This window comes from Lithobates pipiens, unplaced genomic scaffold, assembly GCF_037356315.1.
Source record: "Lithobates pipiens isolate NorthernLeopardFrog02 unplaced genomic scaffold, aLitPip1_a1.2 Scaffold_10, whole genome shotgun sequence".
In the NCBI taxonomy this organism is placed as follows: Eukaryota; Metazoa; Chordata; class Amphibia; order Anura; family Ranidae; genus Lithobates; species Lithobates pipiens.
The window spans coordinates 126,906,398-126,922,581 of NW_027507686.1; the positions used below are offsets into that span (position 1 = coordinate 126,906,398).

Sequence of the window (16,184 nt, forward strand, 5' to 3'; positions counted from 1 at the left end):
GCACGCTTACCACCTTATAAGACTCTGCAAGGGGTCAAACATGCCTTGAACACAGTGCAATTCTCCTTTAAGGATGGCTCCACACTGGTCCTCACTAGTTCCTGGTAAGCTATATAGGAGTATAGCTCACTCTGCACCCAATGCAGTATCCTCTCAATGTAACTGCTTCAGAGTTGTCTCCACATTCGTCCCAGAGAATTAAAATGACATGGAAAAGACAAAATTGCCTCCAATAGTGCAGTATCCTCAGTATTAAATGACCAGAACCTTACCACCCCAGCTATCATTAAACTCACATTTATTTAAAAATAATAGGCATAGATACAAAATCCAAACAGGTCTTACTTGTAACGAACAGGGTTCCACCGCAAAGCTCCATCTCTACTAGTTACACTACCTACCTTGTGGCTTCACCTGAAGTGTGTATGATTTCCCGCACCCATCCTATGCTCTTCAGCTAGACAAAGAAAGCCACATGGCTGGCGTTAGAAATAATGAACGCTGTCCCCGACCAAAACGTACTCAAAGACTCACGTTTTTACCATTGGCGTGAATCCCTATTGTGTATTGTTCAGAGAACAAAGCATACCTGGATTATTCTACCATTCCTGTCAATGGGAGATTATCTGCAGGGACATGCCATAGCCCCCCGTGCTGATCAGACACACAGAGACATGAGCGCCTATCCCCGCATGACCGATAATGTTTTCGCAGAGTAAACACATCCCCCAGACGATAATCTGTGCATTGCTTCGCTGGAGGACATATCCCTACTCTGCAAACACTTCTTTACATCTTATAGGAAGCTTTTCACTACCAATGAGTCTTAAACCAGGGATCAGTCTGCCCCAACTCACTCTTTAGATCGGGTCACAGAACAACTAACACTGGGAGACACTGTGACAATACATATTGAATACAACTTAATCGGATGGAAGTGCCTCAATAAGCAATTTATTAGACTCTCAAAGACATCATCCCATATAAACATCAAATTGTATCAATCCAAAATAACAAATGGGACTTTAGATATGTCTATGAGAGTCACACTAACACAGTATAGTGTAATAAAAATAGGCTTTATTACAAAAATGTGTCTTTAAAAAGTCATATATGACTTTATAAGTCACATGACCAACATGAAGATTAAAAAATATATACACAAATAGACAGAACTTTTTGAATCACAATGATATGGGCTGATCCCATCAATGTCACAAGTTATTGAATATCTAGTAGGTCTATGTGTTTCGCCGCATCCCCTGCTTCATCAGGATCCGCTTCATCAGGATCGTGTAATATTACATAAGATTTGTAGATGAAAAATAATAATGAAGCCAACTCTTTTAAATAATAGAAGATGAACAAATGTACATCAGGGGTGTGTATGCACCCCTCAGTCCATGGGAAATACCCGGATTCATAACACCACAGAGTAAAGGCCCATAAGCTTGTTTGACAGCAGAAGGTGGATGTGCATAAAAGGATTCCAGCAGAAGGATGGAGCATTCCAGATAGAGAAACACTCAGACCAAATAATGTCTAAGAAATCCCTCTCCAGCAATATACCTGTATGTCTTTCTCAGAAGTGATGTTGCCACACAAGCAGTATAGCTATGCTAGTTTTGCTGTAATAGGTTATACACATCACAAAGTTGTCACAGTTGGAGTTTTACATATTTAATATTTCACTTTAAACATTACTTAAATCACTGTTCTCCACCAAGTGGAATTTTTATGTTTACATACAGTGGTTTACATGGTTTATAAGGTTTCAAAAAAGACACAGGTCCAGTTCAACCTGTGTGTGTGTGTGTGTGTGTGTGTGTGTGTGTGTGTGTGTGTGTGTGTGTGTGTGTGTGTGTGTGTGTGTGTGTGTGTGTGTGTGTGTGTGTGTGTGTGTGTGTGTGTGTGTGTGTGTGTCATTTTTATTCTCCAACAACTCCCATAATTCTGTATATTCTGCTTCCTGAGAAAGAATTGTCAACACTCTCAGCTAGTACCACTTCCTGGGGGAGGGAATTCCACATTTTTACTGTTCTAACAGTAAAGAACTCTTTCTGCATGCTAAGGTTAAGCCTCCTTTCATCTACTCTAGGGAAGGTTCCCCGCCAGAAAAACACAATAGCGCTGCAGGAGGGAATCAAGTGATTTTCTTTCCTTCAATTTAGTTCTTCTCCTCTTTTGAAATATACTGGCAATGGATGCCAGACTTCAAGGTTGAAGAGGAGTTCTGGGCTCCCTGTGAGTGCTGGGGACTTGGATGGCAGAAAATTCCAAAACTTCCAACCAACATCTTTGAACTTTTAGGCAACCTAGGAAAAGAGCTGAACTAATTATGATCTGGGCAGAATGATGCAATCTAGGTCTGTTGTTTGCAGCCCAGGCATCAAGGGTGGACTGGGCCAGGGGACAGGGGGGAAATTGCCTCCTGGGCCATTCTGATGACTCTTAAAACAGCAGCACTGCTCCATGATCCTTGTCACAGCCCTGATTCTCCCACACTAATGGTGTTTCCTGGGGAGTGCATGACACATTATACATGACAGTGAGGGTTTACAATCCCTGTAAGCAAGGGTTACAGGCATCAAATGCTATGATTGATTGCTAGGTGGTTTACACAGTCAGTCTCTCAAGCCTACACAATTCGGGTTTCTCCAATTCCATCTTCTTTAGGAGCCTACTTCACTAAATCTTTAGTTGCATCCTGGGTGGAAAGGGCAGGGGCATCAGTGGAGCAGATCTGCAAAGCTGCCACATAGTTCACCCAAGATGCCTTCTTCAGGCAATATAGAGTGGAGGTACTTTTGCAGCAGGAGTTGGCACTTGTCAGAAAGGTATTACAGACAGTGGTCCCACCCTGAGGTAGACCTGGTTTACTTGCTTTTCCTCCCAGGTTTGCCTTCCTGAAAGACGATTGGAGAAAATCCCAGTTACACTTATGTAACACTTATGTTTCTGGGAATCTTCCAGGACAGGTCTACTTTTTTTTCCTCTCATACAGTGGTGGAGGTATTCTACATTAATCTCACTGGAGAGATGAGCATTGGGAGGGGTTTTCTTCTGCTTGTTTGATTGTGTTTCCTGCTAGGGAGGAGCCAGGCATTTTCTTCATTTTCAGTGTTTCCTATATAATGTTAAAAAGAAGTAAAATGTAGCAAGTGAATCCCTATTTAGAACCCGATTTGTGTGTGCTTTTTCTTTTCTAATTTTAACAGTGAAATGTGATAAAATATTCTAATTTGACTTTCTAATTGTATAACACATATGCTACAGTATGGATCATTAAATGGATCATTAAATTGAAATAATATTTTCCATACACTTGTTGTTAAGAATAATCTTGCAGTGGAATGTGACCTCAGCCAGTGAATGTGCCCTAATGCTGCAGGAAATGGTCACCTGCCGGAAAAGATTTAGCATCTGTGATATTTGAGGATTCCTCTTTACCCCTTGTAGCATAACCTATGATATGTGTTTTTTTTGTGCAAAACATCTGAAATATGTGTTTCTTAACATAAGAAGTCACTGTTGCCCAAAGCTAAATATTTTAATCCTGATCTCAGAATTTTCATTTAACCCAATAATGATTAAATACAGTATATAATATACACCTTTAATGATATACATATAAAAATATACAACAGTTATATTTGGTAATGCCTAAACAGAAAAAAAGGTGTGCCTAAATGGGCACAGAGTTGTTGATGCGGTTATTGTTAACACAAATAAAATGTTTTGTGTATACACTGTATTGAAAACATACATATGAAGAATATAAAGCTTATTCTGCTTTAATTAATATCTCAACTGGCAGTCACAAAGATTGTTCAACATTTGGAAATCCCTTTAAACACCTAAAGACCATTCTCTGTTGCCCAGAAAAATTAAAATCTTATTTATTTTTAAAAACACCATACTGTTATCTCTTCTGCCTTGTCTTTGTCACTCTATACAATATTTTTTTAATAGCCGGTCATACGCGTGTGTTTGTGCATTTCTGTGTCCTTGACATCTTTTTTTAAGGACAGAAAAACATGATTTTAAAGTTATTAGGGCTGTGAACTATAGCCCATGGCATCCCCAGACTTCAGTGAAAAAAATGAGACGGTTTTTGACAAGTCTTTTAGTAAGAAATAAAACTTGTCTTGCGATGCTCTGTGTTGAAAATCCACACTAGGACCGGATGTGTATTGGCAGGTGGTGTTTTTTTTTCTGTCTGCAGGTATCAGGCAATGTGATTGGCATGGCTCTACATGATGTGCTTGATCTGGATGATGTGCTTGATGTACATTGTGGATTTGTTTTTATTTAAACTTTACATTTATTTTATTGTGAATCAGTAGGGTACTCATTCCCCTTATTGTTAAAGGGAGCTTCCAAGCTCCAATAAGCCTGCAGACTCACACAACCACCAGCCACAAAAATGCTTGTGGGCATGTGGCCTGGTGCAGATCAGGATGGGGGGCACTCTCACCTTCCCTCGTTCCTTGCTTGCCAGGTGGCAATTCTCAGGTTACCCCTTAGAATTAGGGATGGGACCAATACTCAAGTCGAACGTAAGTTCGCCCAATACTGAACATTATGTTGCGTTTGTGAGAAATTTGAGCTTCCTCAGAAAGCCCCATAATGAACAACGAGACTGTCAATGCACTGCGAGATCGCAGTGCATTGTGGGTTCTGATTGGCTAAAGCATGCACTTGACCTGCATGCTTTGGCCAATCACAGTGCACTCTACTGAGAGAGCCATGATTGGCCAAAGCAAAAAAACGGCATGGTATGGATATTAAGGGGATCCCTGCGCCAACATTTAAAAAAAATTGTGTGGGATCCCCCAAAATCAATACCACGCCCTTCATGTTTGGTATGGATTTTAAGGGGAATCCCGTGCCAAAATGTAATTAAAAAAGTGTCACGGGGGCCCCCCAAAATCCATACCAGACCCTTATCCAAGCACACAACCTGGCAGGCCGCAGGAAAAGGGGGAAGATGAGAGAGTGCCTCCCCCTCCTGAACCGCACCAGGCCACATGCCCTCAACATGGGGAGGGTGTTTTGAGGCCTCTTCCCCACAACCCTTGTTCTGTGGTTGTGGGGGTCTGCGGGTGGGGAGCTTATCAGAATCTGGAAGCCCACTTTAACAAGGGGACCCCCCAGATCCCACCCCCCCATGTGAATGAGTATCGGGTAAACAAAAGTATCAAAATGTTAAAAATGTCAGGAGACAGTTTGGGACAAGTACTTTATTTTAAAAAAAGAAAAGAAAAGTCCCACAATGTAACTCCATCTTCAATGACCGTCACAAAAAGAGCCCCAGAAAAACTCTGCCTTGATGGGAGGTGTCCCATGACTGCAGGAATTTGGCAACGTCAGCTGTTATATAGCTGATTGTGGCGCCACCCGGTGATGTAAACGGATGACCTAATCCCCTCTGACGTTACATAACGTCACATCAGTCACAACATGTCAGAAAGCGGTGGGACACTTTTTTTAAATAAAGGACTTGTCCCAAACTGTCTACTGCAGGGGTCTTAAACTGGCGGCCCTCCAGTTGTTGTGGAACTACAAGTCCCATGAGGCATTGCAAGGCTGACAGTTACAAGCATGACTCTCACAGGCAAGAGGCATGATGGGACTTGTAGTTTTGCAACAGCTGGAGGGCCACCAGTTTGAGACCCCTGGTTTACTGTCATTGTTACAATTTTGACACTTTTTTTGGGGTGAATGTGTAGAGATACAATGTATCCGATACCCATTCACATAGGGGGGCAGGATCTCGGTGTCCCCCTGTTAAAGGGGGCTTCCAGATTCTGATAATACCCCCACCCGCAGACCCCCACAACCACTGGGCAAGGGTTGGGAGGAAGGGACCCTTGTCCCAATCAACATGGGGACAAGGTATGTTGAGGGCATGTGGCCTGGTACGGTTCAGGAGGAGGGTGCTCTCCCATCCCCCCTTTCCTGCAGCCTGCCAGGTTGCGTGCTTGAATAAGGGTCTGGTATGAATTTTGGGGAACCCCCACGCAATGGTAATGGACTGGGGACGGGGGGGCCCATGCCATTTTTTTTTCAATGATTTTTATTTATATTGCCGGGATCTGACAATTCATTAAAGCCACAGACAGTTTTAAATTAAATTTTTTCCTTCAGAAATGTAATTTTGCTGTAGTACTGTTCTAAACACGGGAAAGATGCACTACTTTACAGGCATACTAAGGACACCCCCAGGCTGTCAGAAACAATAAATCAGACTGAGACATTAGTACAGTTAAATCTTGTTTAATAATAATAAAAAAAGGTAAACAGAGTAAACTTTGTCAAAACATAGCCAGAGTTCAGGAACCGGAACGGATAGTCAGACAAACCAAAACATCAGGGAGCCAGAGATGAGCATAGTAGAGTCACTGCTCCTGAAAGAACGGATGTTTTTAAACTTTTTTTGCATTGATACTTGTCCCCTGGGGTAGGACCCCGGTCCCCAAACACTTTTTATGGCAATAACATGCATATAAGCCTTTAAAATTAGCACTTTTGATTTTTTATGTTTGTGTCCCATAGACTTTACCGGTGTTCGCACAAATTTTTTGCCTGTTCGCAAGTTCTGGTGCGAACCGAAGCGTGGGTGGGAGGGTGTTCAGCTCATCCATACTTAGTATCCATACAGGTATAGAATTGATGGTGGCCTCACACCTTTTTTTTGTGTTGGGTGATGTTACAAGGGGTGATCAAAGAGAATAAAAGCGTGACTTCAGCCATCTTGTGAACTTACAGTCAACTGACAGTGTATTTACTACTACCAAGGAGTCATGCGTTTGACGCTCATTTTTCCACACAGCAAAATGTGTATTTGCTTCCACATTTGGGGTACTATTAACAATTAATGGTATGACTAGTTCATTTTAGGTGTAAAAAGGTGGCGATACACTATACAACCTGATTATACAATCTGTGTAAATTTCCTTTAGATTTACCAAAACTATGGCATAAAAGGACCCACCTATATATCCATTCACTCTGTATCCAATCAGGTAGACCCTTGCACTCTATCAGGGGTGTCCAACCCGTGGGCCGCATGTGGCCCCAGAGAGTTTAGCCTGCGGCCTGGGCCCATCTGGAGAGGCACTAGGGATGCTGTGCAAACATAGCAGCTGTGGCAGCCTACATTGACAAGCCAGACAAACCCACAACTGGAGAAATGCCTGGGATGCCTTGCAAACATAGTTGATAGGTACAGGGTGTGTGTGCTAATGAGGTCAGTTGATGAACTGTTTCCTGTGTCTTACTGGTTTTTACATCCCAAATCTACATACAAAGATGTCATGAACTTTCAATGGAACACACCAAGGTCCAAAGTAAGGCCTTTTTCTAAAAATTAAAGAAAGATTTTATTTTTCTGTAACAGAGGTACTTAAATGGACTATTAATATACAGGTAAGATAGAATTTAGAGAAAAAAAAAGTGAACTTGGCCTTTAAAGCCTGAATGGATGTTCAATTTCCTAATGACCATGACTGAAAGTGGTTGTAAACCCTTTTGTCTTACTTTTATCTATAGGTAAGCCTAGAATAAGGCTTACCTATAGATAGTGGAAATATTTCCTAAACATACGCCTTTTAGGAGATATTTCACTTGAAGTGCGCCAATGTCATCATTGGTGCATGCACTGTGAAGAAACGGACCACCGTGTCGTTTCTTCCCCAGCGTGTGCCGTGACTGATGGCATCCATGCGCATTAGCGGCCCTGGAAGGAAGAGGGATAAAGATGGACTCAGCCTGCACAGGAGACAGCGTGGGATTCATTTGCAGGTAAGTGTCACATGCAATGTATACTAGCCCATTATGCTTTTAATTTTCAGGCCTTGCGGGGAGCAAAAGCGGAAGTAAAACCCATCGCAGTTAACTTCTTCTTGAAGTCAGAACTTTTCTAGAATTGGCGGGATATCATCAGCATTCCAACAAGCACTACACTCATCACTCTGTCCTGATTTGAAAGCTTCTTAAAAGGGTATTTCAGAGGAGGAAAATGAAAAGAGGATTGGAACAATAGGAGGCATTTGACTTCAAGCAGCAGCTGACGTCAGTTCCTGTGCTGACTGTTGTGACTCCTCCCTTTCATTCTGGCTAAGAACCAATGCCAGTACAGGCCAACGTGCTGTATTTTCGTAAACACAAGGTGGCCGGGAGAGAGTTTTTGGCTACGTCAATCGAAGCCTACATGCAAATGAGAGGAACACTGAAAACTACAGCTACTTCAAGCTGGAGTTATTGGCCTAAGTGTGGGCAGATACCAAACACTTTGCTGAGTACCTGTCAGGAACCAAGTTCAAGGTCCAGATGGAAATTGAACTTTGGAGCAGATTGGAGCAATGTTGGGCATCCTATATGACAAAGTATGAATTATTCTTGCATTATCATCACCCTGGAAAGAGCAACAAGGCTAAAGTAAAGGTGCCTACCTGCAAGGAATATTGAAAATGCTATAGGAAGAAGTTTTTCATACTGCTCTACAACAGCATCCTCCAGTCATGCAGTCTACAATATTCAGAGAGAAGGAATCTAAGAAAAATTAAACTGTAAACTCCTTAAACCTATCAAGACCCACAGGAAGGCTCATAATGGGGTTTTTGAAGGTCCTGTAAGCAACAAATATCTCTACCACAAGGTAATTCATTGATGGGTGCCTCCTGTCTTCCACCATTATCTATAGGATTCCTAGAAGAAGCCATGAATTCTGACAAAATTACAATTGTCATCTAGCTCAGGTCTATGTTCCCTCTGTAGAGTCCACTGAACCACCATTCGCTGACATGCCTGAAGACTGAGATGCTTTACCTCCCTCCCGAAAAATTGAATGGATACTCAATTCCTGAGGTTATCTAACTTCAGGGCCCCCAGTATTCTTTGTGCAGAATGAATCTAAATGGTCAAGTGAGATGAAGAATAGCAGAATGCCCATTTACTCACCATGATCAGATATACTATATTTCCTGCAAAACCCTGGGTTCCTGGACATGCCCAGGGCGTATATATTCCTCAGCTTCCCTAATTTGGGAGATTAGAGAGATAAGAGGCTCTGCACTGTGAAAGTAGCTGGGTTGGAGATTAATACCGTGTAACTTTTCCAGGTAACTCCTCCCAAATTTCTACCAGAGTTCTCCAAGTCCATTAGGGTGGCTCTTTTTTGTTGGGTATTGGATCTCTCCATAGTTACATAGTTAGTCAGGTTGAGAAAAGACACAAGTCCATCTAGTTCAGCCAAGAAAAAAAAATCATACAATCCCATATACACAATCCTATACCCACAGTTATCCAGAGGAAGGTGAAAAACCCCTGCAAAGCATGATCAAATTTGCTAGTAATTTACTGAGCTGACCAGAACCACCTCTGGAGGGGGTCTTTTCCACATTTTCACAGCTCTTACTGTGAAGAAACCTTTCTGTCCTTTTCTCTAGATGTAACGAGTGCCTCCTTATCCTCTGTGATGACCTTGAAGTGAATAACTTAACACCAAGTTCACTATATGGATCCCTTATGTATTTGTGCATGTTAATCATATTCTCCCTTAATTTTCTCTTCTCAAGAGAGAAAAAATTCAGTTCCTCTAATGCCGCGTACACACGACTGGACTTTTCAATGGACTGGGTCCGACGTAAAGAATCCATTGGATATTACGATTGTGTATGGGCTCAAGCAGACTTTTTTTCCCCAAAAGTCAGACGGACCTAGAAATAAAACATGTTTCAAATCTTTCCGACGTGTGTTTCAAATCTTTCCTGTCGAAAAATCAGTTTGCCTGTATGCTAGTCCGACGGACGAAAACCGATGCTAGGGCAGCTATTGGCTACTGGCTACGAACCTCATTATTCTAGTCTGGTCGTGCGTCATCACATTTGAATCCGTCGGACTTTGGTGTGATAGTGTGTGGCCAAATCTGTTAGTTCGGAAAGTCCATCGGAACTCCGCCGAAAGTCCGTCGGGAAGACCGTTGGACCTAGTCCGTCAAAGTCTGGTCGCGTGTACACGGCGTAATCTTTCCTCGTAGCTGAGCTCCTTCATGCCTCTTACAATATTAGTTTGGTTGCTATTCTCTGCACTTTCTCCAGTTCCCTGATATCCTTTTTGAGAACTGGTGCCCAAAACTGAACTGTATATTCTAGATGAGGTCTTACTAATGATTTGTAAAGGGGCAAAATTATATCTCTCTGGAGTCTATACCTCTCTTAATAAAAGAAAGGACTGCTTGTTTTGGAAACCGCAGCTTGACACTGAATGTTATTATTAAGCTTAGGATCTACCAAAACCCCCAGTTGGTTCTCCACTATGGTTTCCCCCAGTTGTAACCCCCCCCCCCCTGGATGTATGATGCATGTACATTCTTAGCCCCCAGGTCTATAACTTTACATTTATCAACATTAAACCTCATTTGCCACATAGTTGCCCAATTAAAAGTGAATTGAGGCTAGCTTGTAAGCTGGAGACATCCTGTAAGGACATTATTCCACTGCATAGCCGTGTGTCCTCTGCAAAAACTGAAATGGTACTTTTAATCCCAGACCCTATATCATTTATAAAGGTATTAAAAAGTAAGGGTCCCAACACTGAACCTTGGGGTACACCACTACTCTGTGAATTCTATTATTTAGACAGTTTTCTATCCATTTACAAACTGATCTTTCCAAGCCTGTAGACTTTACCTTACACATTAGCTGTGTGTGGGGAACTGTGTCAAAACTTTTTCAGAATCCAATTATACTTTGTCCACAGCCACCCATCTGTCCAATGTTTCACTTCCCTCCTCATAAAAATAAATCAGGTTTGTTTGACAACTTCTGTCTTTCATGAATCCACGGGTGAATGCCATCTGGTCCAGGGGCTTTATCCACTTTTATTCTGTCCAAATATTTCTGGACCATATCACATTTGAGACATTGTGATTCATTTGGGGCTGTGTCAATACCATGCACATTATGGACTTGAGCTCCCCCATGTACACAGAGCTGAAGAAAGTATTTAATACATTTTCCTTCTCTTTGTCCCCAGTCAGCCACTCCAGATTATTTTGTAAAGGGCCTACATGCTCAGACCTGAATTTTTTACTATTAATATATTAGAAGAATTTTTGGGGGTTTGTCCTACTATCTTTTGCAATCTGACATTTGTTTTGAATTTTTGCATCTTTGATTTCCTTTTTACATATTCTGTTATATTCTTTGTACATTTAAACGATGATAGTGCACCTTCAGTTTTATTTTATTTTTTAATGCTGTTTTCTTATTATTTATAGCTTTTTTAACTTTGGCAGTGAGCAGCATAGGTTTTATTTTTAGCCTTTTAGATGTATAGCCCATTGGAATATACTTTGCAGTGAGTTGGCATATTGTTTTTTTGAAGAATTCCCATTTCTGTTCTGTGTTCATTGATGCCGGTATTCCCTCCCAGTCTAAGTCTTGGAGAGAAGCCATCATCTTTTAATAATTTGCTTTCTTAAAATTAAGTGTTTTTATATTTCTCGTATGTGTTTGTTGCTTACAGCTAACATTAAATTAAATCATATTGCTAACATTAAATTAAATCATGTTATGACCACTGCTACCCAGATGTTTTTATATGAATATTGGTAATAAGCTGTGCATGGTTTGAGATTACCAGGTCCAGCAGAGCATCATTCCCACTCAGGGCCTTAATAAACTGGACAATAAAATTTTCTTGTAATAGGTTTATAAATTTCTGCCCTTTAACTGTTCCAGCAGTGCCATTACTTCAATATATTTCCCTCCGGCTGTTACATGTGTTACCAGAGCTATCCCAGACTTTACTGTGAGGAATGCTGTTCATGAGGATAATGCTAACTGTATCCTAAGGTGTTTACTGAAGTAGTGACTCTCAACATACAGTAACTCTCTGTTATTCCAGAGTCTTATAGAGATTATACTATGCAGCCACGTGTTACCCTTACTGAGTAACACAGAGATTGATGTGAAAAGTTCATGTTTGTGCATCTTTCAAAACCAGACTCTTTAGTCTGCATATTTTTTGCCATCCTAAAACCTGTTTTTCATTCTGCATTGTATGCAGATTTTCTGCAATCCTAAACCTGTTCTGCATTTATTTCTTTCATCTCGGCACCTGTTTAATAAACTGCATGTTGCTATTACTCCCTGTCTAATTATTCAACAAATTCCCTATGTTATTAAAGTAATACCTTGGCATCCTTCTATGAAGCCTTATATTCTTGTAATACTGTGAAATAATTTAAGTGCACTACTTAAACTTTGCTTGGACTGCAAAAAAAAAAAAAAATCTGTACAATAAACAGTTAATGGGAGTTTTTATCCTGAATAATTAATGTATCTGTAAGTTTGTTCTTTAATTTGTGTATATTAATAATGTTGTAATGTTCTATTTCTGTATTATATTGCAATGCAATGGTTACATTGCTGTATACTTTCTGATTGACTTTGTGATCTACCTTGGTGTATTTGTATAGGCAAGTGTATGTATAGGCAAACCATTTTTGGTTTTAAATAAAGTAGGGAGGTATTAAACCCTATCAAGTTATTATTTGCAGTCTGTGTCGCACTGTGAAGATTTACCCCCACTTTTGTCCAGGAGATGACAGTCTTCAGAGTGTCAACAGGAAATAAGATCTTGGATGTGTATAGAGGGGCACCAGGTACAAAAGTTAATCTTACTAGGATGAAAAAGAACCTGGGGGTCCAAGTAGATAGGCTCAGCAATGACATGCAATGCCAAGCTGCTGTTAACAAAGAAAACAGAATATTGGCATGCATTAAAAAGGGGATCAACTCCAGAGATAAAACAATAGGATATAACACAAGGATGTGGAATTCCCTTCCAAAGGCAGTGGTATCAGCGGGGAGTATCGATAGTTAAAAAAAAAAAAAAAAAAATTATTAGATAAGCACCTGAATGACCACAACATACAGGGATATACAATGAAATACTGACATATAATCAAACTCATAGGTTGAACTTGATGGACTTGTGTCTTTTTTCAACCTTACCTATTATGTAACTATGTAACTTATAGGACTTTTTTAAATAATAGTTAAGAGCATCAATTACATCCAGCATGTTTTAGGACAAAAAGCCTCCCCTTCTTTAGGGCTTGAGCAGTTGATGGTAGTAGAATTATGACAGAATGCACTAGGGTACCTGTGTAAAGGCTTGATAAAGACTAGTGTCTCTTTTTTATTTGGTTTCCCCCCATACACCTCTCAAAATGTATTGCTTAGCGAGGCTCCCTTTATCATTATTAGAGAGGTAGCAGCCTAGGACCAGAAAATGAACCACCATCACTGTATTTTCAACACGAATCTGCTTCTTTGAAGGAAACATACCTTATTTTATATCCATCAGAACCAATTTTCACTTAGACTCAGAGCATTAGAGCATTGTCATACACACATAAAACGGGAAATAAGAGGAATTGTCCACAAAGTGAGGCAAAATGACATCTTAGACAGTTGTCAACAGGATTTTTGTCCTTTTGGAAAATTATGGTCACTTCTTTTCTGGTGACAACTCTAAAGTGTGACCAGTACATTGGTGGAGCATTCCTTTTTGTATTTTCCACTTTATATACAGGAGTGAGCTGTGTGAAGAGGGAGCTTTACTCTTAATGGGGAAGTGTACACACTTTTACCTCTAGTGCACCAGTGTTGTGCAAAATAAACTGACCTGTGGGAAAGGTCAAAGACCAATATATAGGCAAAGGTTCTGGTATATTTGGAGTCAACATCAGAGGCTGGGGAATATGTGGAAAGTGTGGATAATAAAGGGGATATACAACTCCAGCAGGAAGGCTTAAAAAAAACACCTAGATTCCATATGGCCCTTAAAGGGGAAGGCACATCTTAACCTATTATTCATGGGCCAAACATTAAGGTGAAAGTCTGTTGTGGCTGGTGGTGGTCTCACACATGGAGTCACAGGTATGCTATTGAAATATTGGTCCGTAGTCCAGCTCTGATGTTCATATGACCATTGTAGAAGCTTTTGGCTGTGGACCTGGGTCACCATGGGCTTCACAGCCCCATATACAACTAACTGCAATGTCCATTTTTTTTCTGCTTTCGTCACATTAACTTTATGGACAACATGTTCACTTGCTGCTTATGATATCCCACCAATTTTCAGATGCCATTTTAATGAGATATACCTTTTACCTGTCAGTGGTCATTATGTTATGGCTGATCAGTGTATATATACTGTTTATTGTATTTTAAACATCATATCTTCAGATGCTGTAAATGTTAGTAACCTGCATGCTTAAAACTTCTAATTCATGAAGCTAATTACTTATATCTCTGTTCTATTTCTCCTGTAAGTTTGTTGTGATCACTAGTATTGTGACCTACAGTCCTCTTTCATATGATGACTACAACTTTCCTCCATGGGCTAATCGGACTGGATGGGCCATTGCATTGTCATCCATGCTTCTGGTCCCCATTTATTCTGTCTACAAATTCTTCACTGTGCCTGGGACCTTTGAACAGGTAAATTTTGCTTTTTCATAACTCTAAGTTGTGTTATTTTGCTGTGTGTAAAGCCATGATAACTGAGGGTTAAAAAATTGAAAAAAAAAAAGATTATTTGAGCATTTATTTCTGCACTCAACTCCGCTTCACAAAACTGAAATTTTAGTATGGGCTATAACGAAGATCACCACTCCCCCAGCCCATTTTGTCCAATCAGATCTACAAACTCAGGAGTAAATCAACACAAATGAATCCTCCAACAGTACTGTGTAGTACAAAAAGATCAAAAATGTCAATAAGTCTATGGATATATCTAATGTGTGTAGAAGGGGTACTTCACTAATAAAACACTCTCTAACACTAAAAGACATCCGATGCAGCCAGGTGGTGAGGAATAAGAGATCCAGACACATATAAACCAGAAAGAAAACAACACAGTGCAAGTAAGCCTACAGTATGCTAAGTTAAAATAGAATGGCGATTTATTAAAAACAATATAAGAAGCATTCACAAGAGTCAATACATACTGACGGTATAGTGGTGTCTCCACCTGCCATGGTCAGAGCTGTCAGCCACGGGGTTCCTAGAAGAGGTGAACACTTCAGTGTAATAAGTCAGCCCTCCATTTCAGCCATCAGTCATTAGAACCACCCAACACAGTGCCATCTCTCCTGCAGCCTAAAACAGGATGGGTGTACAGAGAAAAGCATTCATCTCTTCCAGAATCCTGGAGGCTGACAGCTCTGTCCATAGCACCCGGCTGTGTTGACTCTTGTGAGTGCATTTTTTATTGTTTTTTTAATAAATCTTCAATGTCCACTATAGGTATCCTGGCACTATGTTTTTCTTAAATAATAAATTCATACATTTATAAAAAAATATTTAAAACCACAAAATTCATAAGTCTGCAATATGTTTAGCAATATATTTTACATTGTTTCAAGGCATTGGCCTTCCCACCCTACTTTGAAACACTTATGCCCTTTATTGTATTCATGCTAGATGGTTTCCAAATTTTTTGATGGCAATAGTAGGTAGAATCTCAACGATTCATACATGATGCATTTTGTGGGTTCCAAATATCCCACTTCCTCCTGCTCTCTGAAACTACACACATAAAAAGCATGAGTCTGCATACAATAAATAGATATTATAAGAGTTCATATGATCTACTATATATAGCATGATAGAGAGAGAGAAAAAAACGAGGGAGAGAAGGATAGATCCCCAACAGCTATATTGTTTTTTTTCACCCCATTATTAGCACAGGATTATAAGCTGCTGATGGCAGAAATACTATACGGGCTGGGGTGAATCTTATCTGGAGGGCAAGCCAGGTCCCTGACTTGTACTTTGATAGGGCTAGGCCTGCCCATGCACAGCTGTATAACCTTATGCACCTACTTTAAGACTGGCTAAAGCGTGAGGAGATTACCCCTGTTCAGGTTATGGAGTGGTTCACTCTGGACCATTTTCTGCAAGGACTTGGGTGGCCCAGTCAGAGTACCAATCCCAGGAAGAAATGGTTGTTGCAGTCAAATAATATAAGGGAGAAACCGTAGCACCAGTCTAAGTGTAATATTAAAAAGCACCATGTTTAATAGAAGGTTAACAACTCACAAAATAAAAGAAGTAATGCATGATGCATGTCCGAGCCACCGAGCTGCATGGCAGCCTGATCGG

The 16,184-nt window shown here is 40.4% G+C and overlaps 1 protein-coding gene across 1 annotated transcript in view; it reads left to right on the forward strand.

The window, feature by feature from the left end:
* The window catches only part of SLC6A2 (solute carrier family 6 member 2), a 698,054-nt gene that overhangs the window by 551,021 nt on the left and 130,849 nt on the right, over positions 1-16,184 (forward strand). Inside the window, exon 13 of the mRNA XM_077458093.1 lies at positions 14,352-14,519. Within this exon, the coding sequence (XP_077314219.1) occupies positions 14,352-14,519 (168 nt within the window). The remainder of the gene's footprint in view (positions 1-14,351; positions 14,520-16,184) is intronic.